General features: G+C 34.3%; 1 protein-coding gene and 1 long non-coding RNA gene across 2 annotated transcripts in view; one reads left to right on the plus strand and one right to left on the minus strand.

Moving 5' to 3' along the window:
* The window catches only part of LOC143225062 (uncharacterized), a 47,408-nt gene extending 35,789 nt beyond the window's left edge, over window positions 1–11,619 (plus strand). The window contains exon 3 of the long non-coding RNA XR_013013595.1: window positions 10,784–11,619. This is a non-coding gene — a long non-coding RNA (uncharacterized LOC143225062). The remainder of the gene's footprint in view (window positions 1–10,783) is intronic.
* Window positions 11,620–11,873: 254 nt separating this feature from the next.
* On the minus strand, window positions 11,874–25,053 carry LOC143225063 (uncharacterized). The gene is made up of 2 exons (XM_076453762.1): window positions 24,665–25,053; window positions 11,874–15,829 (listed from the first exon to the last, which is right to left on the minus strand). Exons 1-2 carry the CDS (start codon window positions 24,852–24,854, stop codon window positions 14,106–14,108), a joined length of 1,914 nt encoding a protein of 637 aa, XP_076309877.1. The 5' UTR covers window positions 24,855–25,053; the 3' UTR covers window positions 11,874–14,105.
* Window positions 25,054–26,960: the final 1,907 nt, after the last annotated feature.

Raw genomic sequence — 26,960 nt, forward strand, 5'->3', positions numbered from 1 at the left:
GTGTTTCCAAACTACATTCCCTCTGTTAGTGGTGGCGCTGTTGAACGTTACATTTAATGTCTGCTGTAAACAGCTGTGACTCGTCTCCAACATCACAACAGTGCTAATTAAACCGTGCACTACGCCCGGGGCCTGCTAACTTGTCTACAAACAGATTAATGTTCTAAACTAATTTTTTCTCTGTCTAATCGACCAATTTATCAGCAGTTTTCTACTGTTAAATATATAGTTTTTGGGTAAGGCCAGAACATGGTCTCTTTACAAATTGTGCGATTGGTTTAAATGTTTTAGAACTCCACGCTCTATTTCTGCTCGTTCTTATAATTACTTTAGAAAGCCGTAAGCAAAATATGTTTAAGAACAAGAAACAAATATTTTAAAATAGAGACCGATGAACTTAGGCCAAAAAACATCACACGTTTATATATTTATTTATAAGTCGATATAAGGCTCATCAGTTCGGAACAAACACTCGTCACCGGCAGTTTTCGATTTCTTTTTCATATTATTTAATTACAGTTACATAATTATATATGTATTTATATATATTATATATATGTTATATCTATATTTTACTCAATCAAGTATATCATTATTATTTTGCTGACGAGTGCTATTTAAGTTTTGGAACCGCTTACGAAGCTGGCTGTTGGAAATTCCAATGTGATTCAAGTTTCTTTTTAGTTGGCATAGATCGCACATTATAAAATATCTGTCAACTTTTCAAGCATTAACACCAGTTACCCAATACGTTATAGTATATCTAAAAACACCTTGGGCGATTTGAATTTAAAACAAAAATAGACTATAGTCTGTTGGGATCAAAGAAAATCAATAAATGGGATAATCTCAGTGCTTTGTCATATGCTATGTATTTTATATCAGACAGCTCAGTGGACTGTAGGCTGGTGCGATCAAGGAAAATCAATAAATAAAACAGTCCCAGTAGTTTGCCATGTGCTGTATATATTATATATTAAACCATCATCGGCATCATTTATTTGATAGTGAGCATATGAAGAAAAAAAACAAACATTTTAGATCGACTCTAAAACCTGCAGAGCAAAAGAAATTTCCACTTTACCTCAAGGTCAAGAGAGCGTGTTCTCTCTGACTATTAGTGCTTTTAATTAAAAGTCTAGGATGGCAAATCTTCAAACTCAACCCCCTATAGTTGAGCATTAGGACCATCACTAGTGGAATCTTAAAATAAGGCTGTGAAGTTTGTGGAATTATGCAGAGACTTGATACGGTTTTTAATGGGGTTGGAAGCAGACAGGTGGACTATTCTACAGCGGTTGTATTGTTATAAATATAAATAATAATAGTGAGGGTGTTATGGTTTTGATGAAATTCTGTTCATTGGGCACGGAACACCACTCTGAAGAGCCTGCACGTTTCTGTTAGAGATCTAGACTGGAATCACTTTTCACAGTTTTTAATAACAATAACATTAACCAGTCCTACCTTTTATTAATCCAAGTAGTCCTGTAGAATGTATGAAATTGAAATTAACATCTTTATTTGTTTCTAAAAGGTGTTTGTTTTTCGGATTTTCGCGCTAACCATTGCGAAATATAAACTGATAAACTAGAGAGAAGACAGCTAGTCAACTGCTAACCGTTGAGATACTTTAATAGTGAGATATAACTGTGACCCTTATAACGCATGTATGGCTACAAAGTGTAGAATATATTTATTAATCCTTCTTTTTACGGTAATTGGACGTGAATTATAGACTCTCAGGCCAACAAACCGACAAGTTCAACACTAGGCCACGTCTGATTCTGGAGCATTTGACTGTTTCTTTCAATGTTGTAATTAGTTAATTATATCTTTAAAAAAAAACTTTAAAGTTTCGCTTTTTATTATACACAGAAGAATCAGAATATGCAGAATTAATCGCATTTCCACGAGTATGTTTGTATACATTCTACATTCCACCTTAAAATTGTGAAATTGATTTTGACCATCACTCTCCAGTGGCTCAGCAAACTTATATTGCAAGACTTCCCGTAGTGGATACTGCACAAACAACCTACTGTGAAGCTTAGTGACAAAACAAAAGAACAAACGTTTTGAAAACAAAATCATTAAAAAACCAAATTGTATCATCATATTTTAATTAACATATTCATCATTAAATTGTTATCGACAACTTAAATAAATCAACTTTAATTTATCAAAAATTGAGAAAAAATACAACTAATTATATGGTGCGTTAATTTTTTTCCTTATTGATTTCTTCGACAAAGGGCAATTAAAATACAAAGTGTCGAATTTTATCTTTTTTTGACTTATCGAGCCATGAAAGATATAAATGTTGAAGGAGCACCTCTTGAAACGACCGCGGCATTAAGGTCCTTTTAAGATTTATATAACACAAGATATTAAAAACATTTGTTATTTCATATGTTTGATAATTTAGAAATAATAATTCCCCATGTTTTGAATTCAATTATACTTTTCAAACTTAAAGGAAGAGGTGTTTGTTTTTAAGTTTTAGTTTCTTTGTAAAAATCTTCTCGAGGAGAAGTTTATGGTAATTATGGCGAGGGACAGATTTTGCCGGAGTGTGATCCGGGTGTCATTGTTAATTAACAAAGTTAGGCGTTATTCCTCAGTGTATGTGATTGGTTTGCTCCTACAACTCGCGCAATGCTGTATTATCCTTAAATACTTTGGGCTAAGCCTAAGTCTGCAATAACGTTCTTTAAATAAATATATACGCCAAACTAAATTATATATTCTGAAATGATGAAATTATTGACACTTTCAAGATAATGTTTTTTTTTGTTTTTTTTACGAATAATTCAAGTTCATTTATTTATCAAAAGTGGAGTTTTATGGATAAATAGTATTTGAGCCCTGCATACCAAAATACAACTAATGCCTACTTTCTCTTATTGTTTGTTCATGAGACCCGGGAGCATCAGGTATACCCTGGACCTCTGCTTCCCTTCTTGATCGTTGTTTCATAACTTGGATGCACTCGATTACGTCCACAATATTCTCCGATATTGTTCTGTCTGGTAACTAGGAGACACCATTTTAACATCACTGCGTCCATGCTACAATTGTTCATCATGCAATCAGTTTCATTGGGTTGTTGTTTGGTCATGTGACCTGAGAGGCTCGGGTACATTTAGACCTCCATCTTGACTGTTAACTTGGTTCTTGAGTGTTGGACGAAGCTCACGTCAATTCTCTAGTAGATTACGGTCCGGTAGCTGGGAAAACTCGTTGTTACATTATACTGTAACTGCACGCGCGTAGCAATAGTTTATCCGCATACATGAATGACCCTTGTCAGGCAATGTCCTAAATTGTATACATCGTCAATTTTTTAGTTTTCTAATATAAACATTTCTTTTGTGTGTGCATTCATTGTAAACAAAGTTTTGTTCACATAAATCAACCCTTTTAAAATAAAACTAACACTCCGTCTATCTACCGGTTTGTTTAGTAGTACGTGGCTAATGAATTACATAAGGTGTTTACTGGATTTATTGGTGAGAAGTACCTAGGTATATTACCATCATGTATGATAAAGTGTTTCAGCGTTCGTAATGGTGCATTTCTGCTAAGATGTTTGCGAAAGTAATCTATTGATCTATTCTGAAGTACATCTAACAACATGGGGATGATTACATAATTATGTAAGAATGTCGTACTTGTGTGTCTAGAAACTCTGTATGCTTTAGCGAGCATGGAGTTTTGTATCGTTTGTAGCACATTTTAAGTATAATTTGGTTACATTTAACGACGCTGGGCAGGCGTATTCTGCCACGTGGCGTACGTAGGTTTTTATATGTTTTGAGTGCGTTTTCTGTTGTTGCCAGTGCGACTTTGTACGTAATTTGTTATCTGCCAAATTTTGTTTCTAATTTCATTTAAGTGCTTAGTCCAGTTAGGTTTAAAATCGTAGGTCAGCTAGGTTTGTCTGCACTAGCTAGTTAACACAACCCACTGCTAACTCTAAGGCTACTCTTTTACCAACGAATAGTGGGATTGACCGTAACATTCTAACGTCCCCACGGCTGAAAGTATAAGCATGTTTGGTGATAAGGGTTCGAACCCGCGATTCTCAGATTACGAGTCCAGCACCTCAACCACCTGGCTGTGCCGCATATATTTAATATTCATGATGTTAAAAAAACACGTAGGTTCAAGAAGTCTTGATGCAAATCAAACAGGAACCATGTAACCTGAAATACTTCGAAAAGTGGACCTTTCTTCTTCACATATATTCAGTATTAATCTTTTCACGGAACTTCTTAACAAATAGCAAATTATGAATGGGCATTTCGAGAAAAAAAAATGAAAGAAAGTTTGCGTGGAAAGCTTCTCTAAGCATATTCCCTAGTTTATTATTTTGTAAACCTGATTAATTACATTATCTGTATATTTTTTCTACTCATCATAACACGCTATACGTACATAAACATTGTGTTATATTATTCAGAGAAGACTTAACGTATGATAGATTTAACGTCAAACCATGAAAGTACAAAGTCGTCATTGTGAAAAAACCAGGAATTATGAACAAATTAAAAAGCATTAAGAACACTGCCGAACCATCAACAACAGCCTTTAAGTTATCCCAGTCACACCAAACATGTTCGCTCTTTCAGCCAAGGGGACGTTATAATGTGACGAATACAATTTTATAATTATATTTAAAAAGGGGCCCGGCATGGCCTAGCGCGTTAAGGCGTGCACTTCGTAATCTGAGGGTGCGGGTTCGCGCCAGACATGCTCGCCCTCCCAGCCGTGGGGGCGTTATAATGTTACGGTCAATCCCACTATTGGTTGGTAAAAGAGTAGCCCAAGAGTTGGCGGTGGGTGGTGATGACTAGCTGCCTTCCCTCTAGTCTTACACCACTAAATTAGGGACGGATAGCACAGATAGCCCTCGAGTAGCTTTGTGCGAAATTAAAAAAATATATTTAAAAAGAGCAATTTAATTAATGATGAAATAAAATTTTCATTTTGAGACATCTTTAAACTATTGGAACAAACGAACGTTTCTGGCTCGAGTTCCACTTTTTGGTTGAATTTTTTTTTAACTACACACCCACGTCTAATATTTTTTTGAAAAAGATAAAACCTAATAACAAAAATCCATGTTTTTAACACTTATTTATCACTGGGAAGGATGCAATTATTTTTATGGCACAATTCAAGAATATATGGTACCATTTTCGACAGTTTTAAAAGAAGAAAATACTGGCGAGTTTAGTAAGTAGAGAGCGAGTCTGTACGCGAGTGGAAAGCTCAGATAGGGTTTATTATAAATTTTATGATTGTGTACGTTAATTATGTCCTGAACCACCGACATTAGCTAAATGTACCACCAGTGATACGTCTACCAGAGTTTTTGAATCCCTGATATAGGAGATTACAAGACAATTTTAGCAGTAAACGACAATTGTTACCGAGATCAATGAAAGTAAAAATTGAATGATATACAGTTTCCTAGCTCCGGTTTCTATCATATATCTGACTATAAGATCCAAAATTGTCCACTTTTACCGAATTTGCCTCCAGTTAGTTATGTTTTCGAGTCTTTCACTGTTAAATTAAAGACGGCTAGCGCAGATAGCCCTCGTGTAGCTTTGCGCGAAATTAAAAACAAACACAAACTTTGTAAATATTTATTTGACATTTATCATTTTACAATTTGATTTAATTTTCAAAATAACCTAGTTACACGTGTTTGACTTTCAAAGTACCTTTTCCGCAATGTATATACTACTAAAGCTAAAAATATACTGTACGTATGATGAATGTACTCAAAACATTTATTATAATAATATGCATAACTGTTGCTGAACCCTAAACCTTCATTATAAAAATACATATTATTGATACCGAACCCAAGACGTGAACCAAAACATTTATGATGATGAACCTAAAATGCATTTTACTTACATAAAGGTAATTTATTCAAAAAGTTTAGAGCCCGGTACGGTCAGGTGGTTAAGGCACTCAGACTCGGACTCGTAATCCGAGGGTCGGGAGTTGGAATCTCCGTCACATCAAACATGCTCGCCCTTTCAGCCATGGGGGCGTTATAATGTTACAATCAATCCCACTATTCGTTGGTAAAAGTGTAGCCCAAGAGTTGGTGGTGAGTGGTGATGACTAGCTACCTTCCCTGTAGTCTTACACTGCTAAATTAGGGACGGCTAGCGCAGAAAGCCCTGGTGTAGCTTTGCGCGAAATTCAAAACAAACCAGAAAGTTTATTACGCGCATAAATATATAGTTGATCCCAAAATGTCCAATACAGTAATATACATAGCAGTGATTGAACACATGCACGTAAACGTTAATGATTACTGAGTCCAAAATATATTTTACTTACATAAAAATGACTGATTTTAAAAGGTATATTATGTAAATAATTATGACTGAGCCCAAACGTCACGCTCAATAACATACATAATTGTGATTGAGCCGATAAGGTACACTTGTGGCTTTATGGCTTTATTAGGGTTCCAAAACACGTTAAACTTGCTGTCGAGGGGAGTCAACAGGCACATTCAGAAAACATGGTAGTTTATTTTTTTTAAAGTGTACAGGAAAAAGTCCCACCATACCTATTATTACAGGACTGACACATTTTGGAGATAAGTATATACATGTGATGGTAATTTTATAATAAATCTTGTCACGTGTTTGGTTAAGATTGACAGAAAGTCTATTAAGGGTTTTTCGATTATTAATTAATTATTTGGCCTAAACCAATGCGCTCGAAGTTACGCAATGCTCGTGTGCAAATCTGTTTTTCTGATCAAATACTTTATGATTACATGTTAATTAGGTCCGACAGTTTTAAGTCTGAGAAACTGCGTATACTTTAAACGTTACACTGTTTTAATTAAATGCGCCTTTGCAAAAATTAAAATAACTTGGCTCAACAGGGACCATTTTTCGACTTTTATTATATTATATTGTCTTCGGCCTTTCCCCGTCTATTAAGCTTAAGCCCCTTATAACAACATTTTAAATTACGTTGTGTTCTAATTTATAATTTTGTACTTTTAGGTTTATATCTCTGACGCTCTTTATTTTAGTTTTTATTCTTAGGCTTGTATTATTTTATTTTCTGGCTTTTCTCACCCAGTTAGGCTTACCCCCCTATAACAACATTTTAAATTACGTTGTATTCTAATTTATAATTTTGTACTTTTAGATTTATATCTCTGACGCTCTTTATTTTAGTTTTTGTTCTTAGGCTTGTATTATTTTATTTTCTGGCTTTTATCACCCAGTTAGGCTTACTTTTAGATTTATATCTCTGACGCTCTTTATTTTAGTTTTTTTGTTCTTAGGCTTGTATTATTTTATTTTCTGGCTTTTCTCACCCAGTTAGGTTACTCCCTATAATAACATTTTAATTTACGTTGTATTCCCCTATAACAACATTTTAAATTACGTTGTATTCTAATTTATAATTTTGTACTTTTAGATTTATATCTCTGACGCTCTTTATTTTAGTTTTTGTTCTTAGGCTTGTATTATTTTATTTTCTGGCTTTTCTCACCCAGTTAGGCTTACTCCCCTATAACAACATTTTAAATTACGTTGTATTCTAATTTATAATTTTGTACTTTTAGATTTATATCTCTGACGCTCTTTATTTTAGTTTTTGTTCTTAGGCTTGTATTATTTTATTTTCTGGCTTTTCTCACCCAGTTAGGCTTACCCCCCTATAACAATATTTTAAATTACAATGTATTCTAATTTTGTATTTTAGATTTTTATCTCTAATGCATTTAATTTTATTTGTCACTAAGCCTTAAAATGATCACGGTGTATCTAGTAACTAAAGTTTCTATACACTGCTATACAAACCTCGAAAGTAACAGGCATTTAAGCTTCTCACTGTATCTCCCTGTAGCCGGGCATGTCCTGGTAGTTAACGTAGTCAGTATAGTCCAAAATTAGGGACGACGTTTACCTGAATTCTAGAGACGTATCTGACTGAGTGCTTGTCCTCTGTTTGCTGCATGAGATGCCATTCAGGTACAGAATACCTTACGATAACAACTTAACAACTATCGGGCGTAAATATTATACACAAAGCTGTTGAAAACCGTTCATGCGTACACACAAAACGTAAGTTTCGTATTTGAAAAAGTTAAGGAAAAAACGTAATTATGTAAAAAAAAGAGAAACTTAGTTAATGAAAATTTCAAAATAACTTTCGTGTTTTTATTTTATTATCACATATTTTGTCCAGGACTATGGGAATGATAGTTCTGTTTAAGGTTACGAAACTCGAAACGTAAGCGTTAATTCTTGGTTTTATACATTCATTTCAGTTTCTTGTAAATCAGTACATAGGAAATACATATTGTGAAAAAAATTTTCTTATTTAACATTTCGTGTAATTAATTCATTCCTGTTTTAAAATTACTTCGTGACTTTATGGTCAGGTTTTATATGTATTACCCCACCAGATGGCTCTAATGAATTATAATGCTAGAAATCGAGTTTAGACACTCGCAGTTAACAGAACACCCATCGTGTGACTTGAAGCTTTTTAACAACAAAGAAATATAATCTATTACATCAAGAGTAATAACATATTTAACGTAAAATTAAACTATAATTATTATCATTTTAAATAAGTGCTTAAGAACGTTTCCTGTAAGTCGAATACAAAATATATTTTTTCAAGTTACTATATTTTGTGTAGACTGCCCTTTCTTATATAAATTATGATAAAAATCAGTAATATGATATAGAAAGTAACAGAAGTGCGGGAAAATAGGGTTAGAAGTGTTATTCAAAGAGACTTCCATTACTTTATAATATATTCAATGCTAACTTTCTTTAACAGAACAACGACCCTCGAACTTCTCATCCTCAAACAATTAAAGTCAAAATTAAAATATGTCTACGTAAGGAAGTATAAATACCATAATTTTAAAAATAAACAAGGTTTAGCTTGTGACCAGTTTTGTAAAACTACAAATCAATTTTTCTTAATATTTTATATTGAGTTCTAAATATGTTTCATGGGTGTTCTAAGCCAGTGTTTCCCAAAGTAGAAGCCGTGTCCCTCTCCCAAAGAGGCCGTGAAGCTTTTTCTGGGGGGCCGCCAAAAGTGGGCCGAAAATAGTGATGCTCATTAATTTTAATTGCAAGTAAAGATTATATAGATAAAAATTATGCTGAATTAATGAGATAATACAGCGTGTCGAAAGGGAATATTATTGTTTTTACTATGGCAGTGGTTTTCAGTCAACATGCTAAAATACTGGGGATAGGGGACATTATATAATCACATTTTTAGGCATTTTTCTAGGTTCGAGCTGGAGGCGCAAACTTTTTTATTCGCAGCAAAGGAGCCTCAGACTAAAAGAGACTAAACTGAGTCTCGAGGCCTTGCGTAGTCAAACGATTAGCACTGACTGTGAATCCGAAAATTCATGGTTTCTGACATTTTGTCATAAAAAATACACCCCGCCTTTCTGGACCATGGGTGTGGTATAAGAGTAACAGTTAATTACTAGAGTAGTGCTAGGGTTGGTGGTAGATGTTCCTAATTAGCTGGTGTCCTCCACTTAAAGGTTTAAAATTAGCGACAGTTATGCACAGGTAACCCTCGTGTATCTTCGCGCGAAATTATGAGACTAACAAAATTTAATCACTTCCCTTATTTTCGTTACACGAACACGAGTATCTCTCCAATGTTCGAATCCACATTTTAAGCCGTGGGTGCGTTATATGAGTAACAATCAATCCTTCACCATGTGTGGTGTGTGAGAGAGGATGTTGTTCTATTTCTCTGTTCAGTAGTTCAAAATTAAGGACAGCAACTGATATAAGCTTATTAGATTTTCCAGAACTACAAAATACACTTGCTTGACTAATCAGGCAGCTTTCCTTCCGGAAATTGTAGTGAAACAACTTTAGTCTGTACAATACTCCTCGTTTGTCAAATTCGTATAAAGGTTGTCGTCCATAATTTAGAAGTGAAAAGTGGAACTGGTCGTCATATCACCCCCCTACATACACACACACACTTAAAAAGTGTAAGCATGTCTGGTGATGGGAATCGAACCTTAGACCCCAGATTACGAGTCGAGGGCCCTAGCCACCACGTCAAGAACGAGACAACTCCTTATGTCCCCCACTGAGACAGCGGTAAGACAACGCTAAAATTATTGATCCGATTCTCCTCGGTGGATACAGCAGATAGTTCGATGTGGCTTTGCTCTAAGAAAACATACAAAACTCAATATAGCAGAGTCGGGAAATACAAGAGGTAGAATCGTCATAAAAATACCTTAGTAAGTGCTCCATGTTCCATGAATTAAACTTGTTATGTATAGTAACATCTAATGTGCATGAGAAGCTAGACAGAGGTGTACAGTGACCCAAGCAGAAGTAAATATAGTTCATCTCAGAGATTTCAGGTAAGTTTTGTACATCAATAACAAACTGGGACTAGTTGTAGGTTTGAGTCATTTGACATTTCATCAGCCCTGACAGTAGAAAAAGTAAACAAACAGAGCGTATGTGTACGTTTTTGGTGGGTAAAGTGTATTGGTGTTAGTTTTACTTATATATGAATCCAGTGTCTGTGTGATAAAAAAAATCTATTTCCATCATTTGGTTTCAGAATGTGATCCAACGAACGTTTTCTTGTACGTACGTATTTAGGTGTTATAGATTGTCTGACTCTTTTGCGTATTTTCTTTTTGTATTACTGCTTGCCCATCAGTAATTTGTAGCACATAATTTTTTTTTTTATTTAACAAAAGATATATAGCTGAAGAAACTTGCAGTTCAGAAGACAGGAACAAAAGGACGCGAAGAACTATAAACAGTGATGGATGGAGAAAGCAAATACTGCCTAAGGAGCTAAAATGCCTCAGTGGCGACATCTAACGGACAACAGGTAAAACATGGCTCTTGAATTTTTTTTTTAAAGAAGTAAGATTTGTTTTCATTTATCGAATTAAAAAAATATATAATTTTTGTCCAACATCTTCCATATTTTCATTATAAACACGTATGGGTTACTCTAACCTTTCACTCTGCCAATTATATGTATTTGAAGAGACGGTTGTTTGCTATTTATCTGAAATATTGACTACAAGTGTGGGAGGTAAAGTGCTTGTTCAGATTTATACACAGTTCTCTATATCTACTAATACAGACATGGTTTTGTAATTCTGAATTTTGCATTAAAATATGTGGCACTATATATTGTCGATGTAACCAAAAATTATATCTACAACCAAGTCGAATATTTGTTTTAACAACGTTCTTGCTATCATTGGCATAATCATTAGTTATCGACACTTAATAACACTGGAGTTAGGTGTATGATTAAACATACTTATATATCTTCTGTCATATTGTTAGAATTCTTGAATACTGTATATCTTTGTTTTCAGTATCGACACCCTTATGTATTTTTATTTCACTTTTAGTATTTATTATGTTAAGAAAATGAAATTGTAGTACAATTAGCTATTCTTTGTTACAAACGAGTTTTTATTTCACCTGTCCAACTGAAGGACATTCCAGTTAGTAATATATGTATAAAAGCAAGACAATATAGAATTATGAAATAAAGCTATAATCCCACGTGTTTTCGTTTTTGTTTTGAACTATGAGTGAATTTAAAAGGTCAGAATTCACGTTCATGCAGTATTTTAACCAATAAGGCGACGACTCGTGAATCTCTGTCTCGATATGGTCAATCATTAAGAAAGAGTATGTCACTCTGACGTATTAACTACGTCACAAAAAAAACCAACTGAGAAATGGCACTCAAAACTTATAAAAACCGGTTTTATAACTATCTTTTATTTGCCTTAGAATAATCGACTAAAAGCTTTACAAGCAGGTAACTAATATCTAATGCCTCCTGTATAAAATAGGTACATTCCTTTCCAAGGTGAACAAGCATAATTAAAAGTGCAGAAAATACTTCATGTTTACATGTAGTTCAAATCTGACAGTATAAAAAACGTATGATGTGAAATTAATGTTAGAAGAGCATAATTCAAGACTGAGAACTTAGTTAAAACTGAATACAAAAAACTGACTGTAGAAGAGTACAGTTTAATACTGAGAACAGAGCTGAGAAATAAGAATACAATAATGGATATGATAACTAAATTAAAAGTAACAATAGAATAATTTAAAGTTAAAAATAGAGTGCTTTAAAGACTAGAGCAGATATCATGAACTTACTCCAGAGAACATAAACCACCTACAAAAACAAAATTAGTTAGTTTAAAAATGAGAGAGATTCTAGTTTATATGGAACTTTGAGATAAAAGCTAAGACCAGAGAATTTGAATTATAATAATAGGAGAAGAACGTTTTTGTGATAATGGAAAATTCTGATTTCATATCTTTAGTACTAAAATTAAGTTTAAAACGACAGCAGAAATTTGAAAAAAAAAAACAACAAAACACGTGATGATAAAAATTCGATTATTTGTATTAGGTTGAGGAATAATTCGTGAGCGTTTTTAAATAATTTCATTCAAGCATTACATGCAAGACTATACAATACTTCAATGCATGAACACATTACACCCAAAACATTTATTATGATACTTTATTTCATGTAATACCTAGGTATATAGTATGCATTGTTTTAAACGAAATTGCCAGAAATTAAATGCGAAAAGCAGATGGTGTCGAAAATGCTCGATTTTGTCCACTTGACAGTCCATTTAATGAGCTGAAAACGAAAGCAAAAATTAAAGACATATGAAAATCAAACACACCATCTATTAGAGCAAAAAATTATCTACCAAATGACATGAACTATTTTGCGAAAGCGTTTTATTTATGAATATATTTGTTTAACTTGAAAAAACGCTCACGAATTATTCCTCAACCCAATATAAGACCAATCAGGTATTTCACCATGATACAAACCACAAAGAGAAACGTTTATTTCACGGACGTTTCTGTGTCATAGTACATGAAAAAAAACAAAAAAACAGCGTGTTATCGGAAATAAATATAAATACAAAATAGATTCAAATAGTAATTAAATATTCTATTACTGATGCTAATTTGCTGAATTATTGAAATTATATGCTCTCAAGTAAAGCCAGCCAGTTTTTCTTTACATTTGATATCATGATATGTTAGTTAATACTATAAAAACTATATTTATCAATCTACATGGTGTCTCAGTATAAATCACGGTACCACACTAAACTGAACGGAGTTTTTATCCATACATCAGTTGGGTGAAACAGTGGGTGCAAGGGGTACAAATTTTATTATATACTTTCAATCATCTCACACTGAACCTCGATAAGCAGTATCCTGATGGCTCAGAGGTAAGTTGAAGGGATAACATTTGAGGTTCGATCCCTAATGAAGTGAAATACGCATAGAACCCCCTGTGTACTTAAGAACAAACAAGTACAAAGCGAAAATGACTAATTTTACATGTTCCGTTTTGATGGTTGAAATTGCGAACTAAGTAATTTGTTACACATATATATTGAATTATAAACGTAAGCACATTTTAAAACACAGCAGCGTAGCGTAATGTGTTATCAAATAATTAATTTATCATTTTAGCTAATTTTAACTCTACTATTTCTACACGTTTTAAACTTCCGCATCGTGCACATAATTAAACACCCAGACATTAAATACTTCTAACAGGTGCTAAAACTTCACTATGCTTCACACAAACTAATTTATTATTATAGTAAGTTAATTTCTAGAGAAACACACTCGGAGCTGTAGGTAATTTTCATAAGTACCTCATACACTAAAATATAATACCAAAATACTATTACTCATTAATTCATTTGAAAATATATTATTAGTAAATCATTATTTAATAGAAGAAATAAAACCACACTAGAATTTTTTTTTCTTTCTGATCTTTGGATTACTTAATTTCATAAGAACATCTTTGGATTACATAATTACATAAGAACAAGTTACAATTTTTCGTGCACAAATTATCGAGCCTTGAAATATCAGTTTCCTTTTTTTTTACAGCTAATACAAATGCTCTCTGTGTAGCTAACAGTTTCATTAAAACGAAGGCTTATTCCTTTCCCTCCCAATAGGGGTTAAAAGGTTATATCATTGAGGGTTCCAAGCTATAGAGTGCGGTAAAAGTTCATAAGAGTTATGACTGTTTAAGTTCATATTTTTTAAGTGACAAGCCTCTAATCCGTGAGTGTTGGACTCTGCCCAGTAAGGTAGACTGCAAGGTACTTGTGAATCTCCAAAGCTGTCAGAGTTTATAAACGTTGTTTGGAAAGGAATTTCCTCGGCGATTTTGGAGCTGATGTTTGTGTACACGTCCATGCAAGCGTTTCTAGACGAGTCAAGAGCCTGAAATGGTGTAATATAAGTTACAGAACTCTTGTCAGGCCTAGTTGTCTGGAAAGTCTGGCCCTGCTGAGGTCCGTACATGCGCATGTCGTTGTTATACAAATCGTGATTAGCGTCTTCTACACCCAGAACGTTAAGACTTTCATGAGATGTTTCCCGCGTTGTTTTTGGCGGATAGAAATAGCTGCCGGTTGACGGAAACTGGACGTTGTTATCTACAGGGCAAGATTTCGAGTCGTTTTTGCACTTCGCAGACTTTATAATACCCGGTTCAGAAGGCATCCATTGTGAGCCAGACTCATTTGCTATGTAATGAAAAACAGGATTTTGACATAAGGAACTGAAAGATTCGCTATTCCGGTTACTGTCGTTACAGTTTTTGTGACTATTATAAAATCCGTTAGACAAAACCTCCGTGTCGGCTTCAGCATTATAAAAGACTGTTTGGTTACATTGGTGTGAAGACACAAAAAGAGTAGTTGGAAAGACACTTGGTTCAGAAAAATGTTGGTTTTGGAAAAGTTCACATTTCGGGCTGATTTTTGAAAATCCCCAGTTAGGAGTAATACACTCACGACAGCCGCTTTCTGCATTGTTCCAAACTTTTCGTGTTTCGGATAAAGACTGCATAGAAAAACTGCCAGTGCTACAGACTCGGACGCTGGGATTTTTGGCATTGTTTTCTTCACAGTCATTAGTAATATGGAGCAGTTTGTGTGATTTCTCAGTCGGCGTTTCTTGAGTACCTGATTTCATTATTTTCCCACAATTTTCACTCGAAGACACGAGGGTATTTGACGAATATTCGATTGCTTTAACTTCAGTATTTGGAAGTGTTAGTTCTCCATCATGCGTAGCTAATACTTTGTGATAATACTCTGTATTATGGGACGAAGCATCACACGTAACTCTATCTAAGTCTTCACACTGTTTTCCATCTAGTGATGCAAATTTTCCACAATAACTCGGCTGGTTTTCGAAAGTATGCATCTTGTATTTATAACTACCAGTGAAAATGTGTTGTCTGCTGTCATTTTCGTGTTCTTTCTGAAAATGTGTGAAGTCAGTGTCGTCGACGGGACTGATTCGATTTTTCGTAGCTATTTCTCCTGGTCCCATGGGACCACCCCATTTTTCAGGGGTTCTCTCTCTTGACAAAGAAATACACTTAGTTGAGACTAGCGATTCTTTACGGACTTCTTTCTTCTCTGTCGTACATTCCACGCTATCTTTCCCTGTGTCGTGCTTTGCGTTGTTCGAACAAGTCTTTAATTCACGCTTGTATCTCATTCGTCTGTTTTGAAACCAGACTTTCACTTGCTGTTCTGTGAGGGCAAGAGAGACAGCAATCTGTATACGTCGAGGACGACATAGATATTTGTTAAAGCGAAACTCTCTTTCAAGTTCCAGCAGTTGGACATCAGAATAGGCAGTGCGTAACCGACGCTGTCCACCATTTTCAACGTTTCCTGAAGAAAAAAAAATGTATTGATGTATTGAACAAATAAACAAAAACATAAGAAGTAATTTTATAAAATACGTAATACTCTATTAAGTATCTTAAAAAGGTAAGCATTGATGGCATTTCAATGAATAATCTTACATTTTAAAAACACAATAAATACGTAACAAAGGTTATTTAAAAAAATCTATCAATAAGTTTATAAAAAAATCTAATTCAATTTTGTACGCGTGTATGTTTCCTTATAACAAAGTTACATCGGGCTGTCTACTGTGTCCAAAAATGGGAATTGAATCCTTAATTTTGGGATTGTAAACACTTACTGCGGTCCCACTAGGGACCCAAATTTAGAAGTAATTTTAGGATTGTAAACACTTACTGCGGTCCCACTAGGGACCCAAATTTAGAAGTAATTTTAGGATTGTAAACACTTACTGCGGTCCCACTAGGGACCCAAATTTAGAAGTAATTTTAGGATTGTAAACACTTACTGCGATCCTACCAGGGAACCAAATTTAGAAGTAATTTTAGGATTGTAAACACTTACTGCGGTCCTACCAGGGAACCAAATTTAGTGGCCTGGCATGGCCAAGCGCGTAAGGCGCGCGACTCGTAATCCGAGGGTCGCGGGTTCGCGCCTGCGTCGAGCTAAACATGCTCGCCCTCACAGCCGGGGGGGCGTTATAATGTGACGGTCAATCCCACTTTTCGTTGGTAAAAGAGTAGCCCAAGAGTTGGCGGTGGGTGGGGATGACTAGCTGCCTTCCCTCTAGTCTTACACTGCTAAATTAGGGACGGCTAGCACAGATAGCCCTCGAGTAGCTTTGTACGAAATTCCAAAACAAACAAACAAACAAAACCAAATTTAGAAGTAATTTTAGGATTGTAAACACTTACTGCGGTCCCATCAGGGACCCAAATTTAGAAGTCCTGGAAACTACAATTCAAAATATGTGGAAAATTATATTTTAAAATTCCCAGTCTCGTTCACATACCGAGTCTCTGCCAACTAAACTTTCAGTGATACGTGTCGAACCTTCACTTATGCGAGTGCAGGTGTAATGATACCTATAGTTGGAACATTACAAATACTTGCTAATTCGACCGCACAGAAGTATTGTTGTGAACATTAATACTGAACTACATATCGATTTGTTTTTTTCTGTTACATTCAACGAATTTTTTTTATTTTTCTTAAGGTAATTTATATTCAGCAACCGGGTTCAAATATGGAAAGTAATTTCCAATATATTTATCCAAGAATAAGTTTTATGTAAGGAAACTATATATACTTTCAAGCAAGCAAATCATATTCTTATTACTGCCGTCTCTTTATAAAAGATGGTCCGGCATGCGACTCGTAATCTGAGGGTCGCGGGTTCGCATCCCCGTCGCACCAAACATGCTCACTTTTTCATCCGTTGGGGCGTTATAATGTGACGGTCAATCCCACTATTCGTTGGTAAAAGAGTAGCCCAAGAGTTGGCGGTTGGTGGTGGTGACTAGCTGCCTTTCCTCTAGTCTTACACACCTAAATTATGGACGGCTAGTGCAGATAGCCCTCGAGTAGCTTTGCGCGAAATTTAAAACAAACAAACTTTATAAAAGATATTACCCATCATTAGACAATAGAATGGCTGATGAGTGTTAAAAACCACACCACAGACCAACTGAAAGCTCTATAATAGAATACAAGTTGGTAAGCCAGCATAAAATCATATTAATTGCTACAATAATACTTTTGATAACGTTATTATTATTCAGTTTGCCTCCTAAGCGATAAGTTTACAGACTTACAGCGTTAAAATCAGGGATTCGATCCCCAATGCTGGCCAGGAAACAGTGCTAAAAACAAAAGACACTGAATTCAGTTTTATTAGAAAAGACGAATATTCATTTTAGTTCTATAATTTTACTATTTAGGCCACATGAATGCATCTATGTAATTTATATTATGACCATTTTGATGTCTTCTGTTAATAACAACTTATAAAAAAATAACGTACACGTATTAAAACTGTTTCAGTACAATGAAAAATTTATGCTTTACGTTTGAGGTGCAAATGGCAAACGTAAATATTAATTAGGTATACATTATGTGTCAGTTACACTGAATTGTATCACAAGTTACATAATCAAGTTAAAAGATGTTATTTTACCTTTGTATCGTACCAATCCAAACACTTCTCTACCAGGAAGAAGAAAAGATAAAACACATTTCTTTTAAACTCCAAATTTGGCATAAATTACTTTCCCAAACAAAATAATTTAGTTTTCACATCAATATTATCCGCAAATGTGAAACAAAACTTTATTGACCTTAGAAACAATGTAATAATAGCCTTACTCTTTAATTATTTAAGTCGGCTTAAGTCATTTCTACTATTTGGAAAACTGCTTAGGAACGTGTGAAGAATGAATCATACGTAAGTCCACACGGAACTATTGTTATCACATCCGCATTTTGCTTTTTCCATTTATTTACCAATGGCATAAATTTGCTTTACGAAGTAACGTACTTACAGATTAATGTGCATGACAAAGATACGAGCTCCCCTGTTTTTGCTTTCGAAATTACCTATGTAAAACGTTAACAATGACAAATGTCCGTTTCTCCCCTAAGAATACTAATAATAACTGTGTTTATGGTGAAATTCGAAATAGGTCGTTCAATCATCAATATTAGTTAACCACACATCTATATGACAGCTGTTCCCCCAAAATTACCATCTTTATAATTCTGATACTAGCGCCATCTGTGATCAGGATATATAATATATTAGTTTTACATCTGGCATTACGGCATACCACGCACAAGTTTAAAATATCTTGTGAATTTTAAATAATCAATATACTTGGAACATGGGAATGGCCAATGTGACATAAGAACAAGTACAAAATAGATTAATTTACCCGAAAAATTCAAAGAAAGAAAAATAAAGAAAGAAAGTTTGATCAAATGATAGAGTCGCTACAATATAATAGTAAAATAAACTTCAAACAAATCTTCTGTTTGTCTAATTTCCCTTCAGTCATATAAATAAGTAAAAAAGTCAAAACTAAGTCTCAAACTAAACTGTTCCTCAGTGATAACTCTCAGGACTCAAACAGCCAAAAACCAGATTGATACTTGTGGCACGGTGTAGTTTCGGCTCAACAACGAACAAATTGTAATACTAGAATTGTGATACATTTAAGAATGTAACCTGCTGTCGAAAATTATTATTTCATAATAATTAAGCCCCATGTTTGATCGATTTTTGTCACGTGTGTGTAAGTTTGTTCTAAGTGTTCTAAAGATATAAAATCTGTACTTTCTTAACATGTCTTCAGACTTATGGCAAAGAATGTTTGATATAATTAAAGATAAAGCCGACAGATGCCGCCACATCATCCATCACCCACATTTCATTTTCCTTTTGTTATATATGTATGTTTTATCTTTCACAGGCGAAATCAACAAATGCAATGATAAACAGATGCTTCTAAATAAATAATAAATAAATAAAATATTCATAATAAAATAATTGATTTAATATTTAAGTATTATACAAAGAACTGAATTTAGTTTCAAAAGGCCATCAAGTCGCTAAAATAAGATGTCTTACAAGATAATTTGGATTTTCATGTTGTTTCGTAGACTATTGTTAGTAATATTGTTTGTGTGAATATGACGTTTACCTCAGGTCTGCTTTAGTATTCATATTTATTATACAGGTAAGTGAACATTACACACGCAATAATACTTTTTATTTATCAGATACTGAAGTTATACAATTATAACAGAATAATATATTAGTTATTTGATACTTGAAGACGAAAGGCGGATAACTATAGAAACGTCGTCCTCTACGTTTGTGTTTCTAAATCAGGCGCAGTTTCCGTTTATTCAACTTAGTTTTAATATATTAGTTTGTTTTATTTATAGTAAATCTACTATGGCTATCTTTTACTGTTTCCAATTTTCAAGTAGTAACTAGAAGAAAGGTAACCAGTCGTTAGCACCCACTGCCAACTCTTGGTTTGCTCTTGAGTAACGAATAGTGGGGTTGGCCACACTTTATAAAAACACCATGGCTCAAAGGGCGAGTATCTTCTGCGCCGGGTTTCGATGCCGGGATACGTCAAGTGCCTTAACCACGAAACAATGAATATATTAGTTTCTAAATATATATATTACTCGGTTCTTACGACTTTTACTTACAGTATTGTAGATAGTAAATCAAACCTCTTTTCGTCATCAATGAAGTCGCGCCAAACATGCTCGCCCTCCCAGCTGTGGGAGCGTTATAATGTGACGGTCAATCCCACTATTCGTTGGTAAAAGAGTAGCCCAAGAGTTGGCGGTGGGTGGTGGTGACTAGCTGCCTTCCCTTTTGTCTTACACTGCTAAATTAGGGACGGCTAGCACAAATAGCTCTCGAGTAGCTTTGTGCAAAATTCAAAACAAACAAACAAATCATCAATGAAACTATGACTGAATGACTTATGTCTTATCAACTTTAACCAAATAATCCGATAGTTAAGATTTTAGACAGACTGCTCGTTATAGTATGTGCTAAAGGTTAGGGTGTCACCATTAAATCAAATTTTTGGTTCTCCCTCTGACCTATGGAGATTCTCACAGTGTACATTAGCTTGGTGTTTTTACATTAATGGTTACATACTGAAAGGAAGTAATTTGATTAACCTGGAGACACTTTGTCACCACGTATCTAACCTGACGTATTTTTGACGCTCCACAACAAGTGGATCAAATGTGTCTTTTTTTATCTATCAACTCAAATCAACTAAATGTTCAACTTCCAAAATAGTTATCGCTCTAATAATTTTATTATTTTCAAACATAAACTCCAAGTTCAACGATCGCGCAAATATTAGTGGCTGTTTTGTCATTACAATGTCCGGCAAGCAATAAAAATTATTAAAACTGACTTACATAGTTTAACATTACGGAGCTGGTTATTGAAACCTTACATAGTTTAACACTACGGAGCTGGTTATTGAAACCTTACATGGTTTAACATTACGGAGCTGGTTATTGAAGCCTTACATAGTTTAACATTACGGAGCTGGTTATTGAAACCTTACATAGTTTAACATTACGGAGCTGGTTATTGAAGCCTTACATGGTTTAACATTACGGAGCTGGTTATTGAAACCTTACATAGTTTAACATTACGGAGCTGGTTATTGAAGCCTTACATAGTTTAACATTACGGAGCTGGTTATTGAAACCTTACATAGTTTAACATTACGGAGCTGGTTATTGAAACCTTACATGGTTTAACATTACGGAGCTGGTTATTGAAGCCTTACATAGTTTAACATTACGGAGCTGGTTATTGAAGCCTTACATAGTTTAACATTACGGAGCTAGTTATTGAAGCCTTACATAGTTTAACATTACGGAGCTGGTTATTGAAACCTTACATGGTTTAACATTACGGAGCTAGTTATTGAAGCCTTACATAGTTTAACATTACGGAGCTGGTTATTGAAGCCTTACATAGTTTAACATTACGGAGCTGGTTATTGAAGTCTTATATAGTTTAACATTACGGAGCTGGTTATTGAAATCTTACATAGTTTAAGATCACGGAGATACTTATTGAAGACTTACAGAGAGTTTTATTTTGTAGAACTAAAAAACAATAAGTTGTAAAGAAGTCGCCTAAAAACTAGAAAGCTAATTTTTCATAGTTTGAAGTTTGTTCATGAAAATTTCTTAAATGAAAAGATAATTTATAAGTAAGCCCAACAAAGTATTTTTCCGTGTTGTTCTAAAGTTACTATAGAAATCAAAGAGTAAGTTTTTATACTAATACAAATTAACAATATTTACCAAAATATCTAGTCATTATTATAAATATCGGTTTACGCCATTAACCACAAAGACTATTCGGTACAGTTGTCAAGTACGTTTCTTTTTATGAATTAAACGTAACTCTACTTGAGCGCCATCTACATAGTCATATCTAGTTTCGAAGTTATTAATTAGAAGGAAGGCATCTCTTCAACGTTACTTACCCGTCAACTCTTGCTTTACCAAGGAATAGTGGTAATGACACACACACATACACACAATTGTAAGGTTGAACATGTTAAACGGCGTTTAACCCCATGCCTGCAGATTCTGACTCGATCTTTTTAACTATTAGGCCATTTTCAAGTGAAAACAATGACAGCTTTTAAACCAAACTTTGTTATATACCGCTGCTAACGAGACCTGTTGCTGTTACCAGAGATAATAAAGCCTCATGTGTTACAATAATCAAAGTCATGGTTCATATAGTCGATGATAAACAAGTGTTATGGTAAAACATGTTTGTTTAGTCGATGATAAACAAGTGTTATGGTAAAACATGTTTGTTTAGTCGATCATAAAACAAGTGTTGTTGTCCAGAATGATATACCTGGCCTCTAAACACATGCAATACTAATTTGTGTTGTATTACATATTATATCCTTATGTTCGTCCGCAAAAAAATATTCTTGGCTAACACACAAATATGAAGAGACAGGGAAAATACGACGTCAGCAACTTTATTAAAAGTTCAGTATCTGAACGTTAACATCCACTTTCGTTCAATAACTTGATTTGTTCACATATCTCGAGGTTCATACATGCTTTTATGTGACTTGAAAAACTGAGTTTCATCCTGTTTGTTACACAACCAAAAGTTCCCCTCCCCGTGCCGAGGTTTTGGATTTTGTTGTTTGTTATACAACTAATTTGAAGTCAACGGTTCCTCTTACAGGACATGAATTTTGGCTCCTTACCAATGAACAACGAACCAAAATATACGATGTTGTACTATCATTACAAATTATACAAAATGAGGTGCTTCAAAAATAAATGGGAAGCGGGAAAGTAGTCAGTGTAGATAAATGTTTTTAAAACATCATTGTGGTGGTAGAATGTTCACGTAAAGTTGATTCTTGCTTTAAATTCCTAACAAAAGGAAAGTCAACCAGTCAGAAGCACCCGCCGTTAAAGAAAGTACTTTGTTCGACTCTTTGACCGAATAAAAGAAGTAACAGTCAGTTTTATAATGTACATACAGTTATAAGTACATGTTAGTAGCATAGCGTCTCGAACCCCAGACCCTTTGTCCTACAGTCGGACACGCTAACTTGACCCATTGCTAATCTGATTTTATTTGGCCAGTCCTGACTATCACGTCACTGACCAAAACTTGGAAATCTGTCACTCCACGATGCTCGAGCTCAACTGCATGTTTAAGGCACGTGACCTGAGTTAGTCACGTTTCCCACTATAGTTCAAATAGTTTATATCCAACACACTCACTCTTTCCTTCAGTACAACTTCTCAGAGCGAACGACCATGAAAATCGCATTGGTAATTGAATTTTACCAGTTTTACTGAAATTTTGATATTATTATTGAAGTATTTTTCCCATTCTTTTATATTGAAAGCCATGAAACTCAAAATAATTTAAACTGTGTGGAACATTTTAAAATGTATATCTTTTTTACAAACATAATTAGTGATCTATAGTTTGGTAACAGTTGTTATAAGAGTATTTGTACTTAATCTAATATTATGTATATTCTGTACAGCGACTAATTTGTCAAAAAATCCAGCTTGACCAATAAAGAGACAGGAGAGTACAGTTGAGGGAATCCAACGTCAGTAAATTCTTTTGTGAGCCAATCAAAATTAAGATCATTCATGAAATAAATTTGTGGCGTATTCATAGAAAAGCTATTGGTGGAAATCAGTTAGGTTAACAACTAATTTATAGAGAGACCAGTGCGATTTGGTAACACTACTTTCTAAGAATGCTCTTTATGCTGAGGTCTGTTTAGAATTAAGCACAAAACCACACAATGGAATATCTGTGTTGTGCCCGTCACAGGTATCGAAACCCGGTTTTAGTGGTGAGAGTCCGAAGATGTTTTCATGTCATGTTGCTTAATAACAACACAATATTGTTGTTAATCCATGTATTTAAAATGTAAAATGAAATTTATAAACAACAAAACTGGAAATATGTCTGATTTATTAATTTAGTCTTCGTTGATTAAATATATAAAAATTAGTTCAAAATGATTTAAGTTTAAAACTAAATCTATATTTTTCATTATAAATTTTATACACTTGACTCTAGGTGATCCCACACTACGTCTTTACTTTAGGCTAATTATACCAACACTTACTACACTTATAAGGTTTCACGGCATATGTATATATTCAAGCTACTATTATATTTTGTTTGCTGTTAAGCCTAACGCTACACATAGAGTTTCTGTACTATTATCACCAGGGGTATGTAAACCTAATTTTTAACATTAAAATCTACAGACGTAATACTAAACTACTGCGGGGGAAGGATCATATTTATGTACCTGATATTTATGCTGTTTATGCTACTATTATGCATATGAAATTGATTAGTAATACCCGTGATATTTATATTCAAACTTTGTTATGGACGTTATGGTGAAACTTAAGTTATTATCATATTATCCCTTTTACACAAAACCGATGTTTACTGTCTTATCACTTAGAATACAAAATTGGGCACTCGAGTTACTACCTTCCTTGTTTATTTACTAATATGTAACACGTTAAATATTCGAGTATGTATTATCTTATAAAATGTTAATATTTTCTATGTTCATCCGTTTCAACAAATCTTACAAGATATTTTAATGTTCACTTTATCGGACTATTTTGTTTACCGAGCTAGGTTACATATAGTGTTAGGAAAACAATTCTAATCTCTTACACTTACGTTTAAAAAACCAGTTTTTTCAGTACTTTGCGCACTCTTTAATGCTGACACGTTCTTTTATTTTTTTATTAATACCTCACCTCGATATTTGTACCCGTTTTTCCTTTCTGTTACTCGGCCACCGCGCGAATAGGTGGATTCGTACTGGCCGAAGTCTTGGTTTGACGGGAAGAACGTCGATCTATTTTCCTCTTGACAGGCAGCTGGCAGAACAGTTGTCCCAGTGATCGATGATGCGCCATCAAAAGTTGCTTTGATTCGCGGAAACATGGGTCTTACACTTCACTGGGAAACCTTCTCTGTTGTCACTGTTAGACTAAACGCACCGACCTTTTTTATCTTGCGGCTTCTTTTATTGCTAAATGTTTTATAAAACTCAACGAGCTCTTATAATGTGAACTTCTGTCGTACTTAACATTTGTAAATTTTCCGAATTTTCGAGCAAACGTTTGTTGAGTATTGATACGGGTTTTTCACCTTTTCTGTATGTAGAAATTAAGAAATCACGTGACGACGGTTACCAATGGCAACTGCACAGGCGCGCGCTGACGAGATAGGACAGAAAGCCTCACCTGCTGATGAACTATTTACGATTTCACCCAATTGAAGATTGTCTTTCATAAGTAATAAAAAACACCATATTTGTTTAAAAACATTATCCAATACCAACGCTCCAGAGCCGTTTGTAACCGGTTACTTAACTGAAACCATATAAAGCCATTGGTTACAGTAAAGTTTCTTTGTTTTTGGTCTTATTTTGCGGTTAACTTCTCATGCATTTTACTCATGTTTCAGTAACCGCTTCCTTACATTATGTAAGTAAAGAGTTTCGTCTGTAATTGTATTTCGTGAAGCCAACAGTAACACGAACTTGAGTAATCTTTCTTTACCCAGTCGCGCACGGATGAATTTTGAAATCCAGATAAGTAAATCCGAAAACAACAATAACTGTTGGATTAAATTCTAAGATGCAGCTACTCGTTCGAATTCTAGGTTCAGATTTTTTTAAACTTATAACTAAGTAAAAGGCAGGTTGTTGAAATATAGCAGTACAGCAATGCCCAAAGCAGTTCCTGAACAAATTTTATGTAACAGAGAAGTAAAGTCTATCAAAGTAGCAGTTGAAACCTGAAGAAAGTTGGTCAACTTAGCTGTAGGGAGCGAAAGTAGAGTAAACATTATTTCGTCTACTCAGTTTGTATACATATATAAAGTAAGAACAGTCTACCAGGGACGCGAGGCTGTTACGCTAGCATTTCTTCTGAAAACATTGTTGACCGATGGGTGAATACTTGAACTGACTGACACTCGCTACGACATCTAAATTCAAAAACAGACTGGAGCATAGGACGTTAGTATTTTCATACTTTATCACGAATAAACAAACGTGGGGAGAGTTGATCATGTGTTGTATTGATGGTAAAGCTAATGTTGCTGTCGTTTTCAACATACTACAGCTCACGATAAAGAATTGTTTTATTAAAACACGCAGTTGAAAGTTCGGTATTAAAGCTATGTGATATCGCAAACGTTTCGAAGCTTGACGGTCGCCATCTTAAAAATCCAGAACCAACTCGCTCCACTTTGGAAAAAAAACTGAAATACAATTTTGCAGAAATAATAGTCCGCAATTAGCCGATTTTGAATTCAATAACCGTTACACAGGATCCAGTTTACCGGTCGAAACGTCACCAATTGTAAGTTAAATCTTAGAATATATTTTTACTTTGTAGGTTACGTAGATTTGTTAACGGTAGGAGCAAAGCGTGTTTAGTTCCATATGCGAATACTCGTAATGTAATCATTATTATGTTCAAGGCTGTATGTTTCCAATAATTGTAATTGTCAAAAATATTAATTCGAACATCATTTCTTGCGTGCACTACAATTGTTTATATTGATATTTTCCAGATTTAATTACAGAACCAGTTCAGTAAAAATTATTTTTGTTTAGTTCTCCACTCAATAAATTTGTCACTTAGAAGGTTAGAAACCAGTTCTTATATAGACGTGAAATTCGCAATTTTATTTTAATTATTAAAATAGAAAGTTATATTAAGTCAGATTCTTGTCTGACAATTGGTGCAGACAATGGATTTTGTCTGAATTGCAAAATCGGCATAAACCACGAAAGAATGACAGATAGCATGAAATTTGATAAGATAAATATTTCATTTTTGTTTCATTACAGCCATGTTTAATTAGATGTCTGTCTAATAGTTTTATTTAAAGTATCACCTACAGATATTCACGTACTGTGGTGTTACAGTACGTAATGGCTGTTTAGCTAAGTAATTTCACTGTTTTATACAGATAAGAAACAAAGTGGTTATTGTAGTAGCGCATAAAAATAATAACAACCTCGGAGGTGGTTTG

This window comes from Tachypleus tridentatus, chromosome 9, assembly GCF_004210375.1.
Source record: "Tachypleus tridentatus isolate NWPU-2018 chromosome 9, ASM421037v1, whole genome shotgun sequence".
NCBI classification, from domain to species: Eukaryota; Metazoa; Arthropoda; class Merostomata; order Xiphosura; family Limulidae; genus Tachypleus; species Tachypleus tridentatus.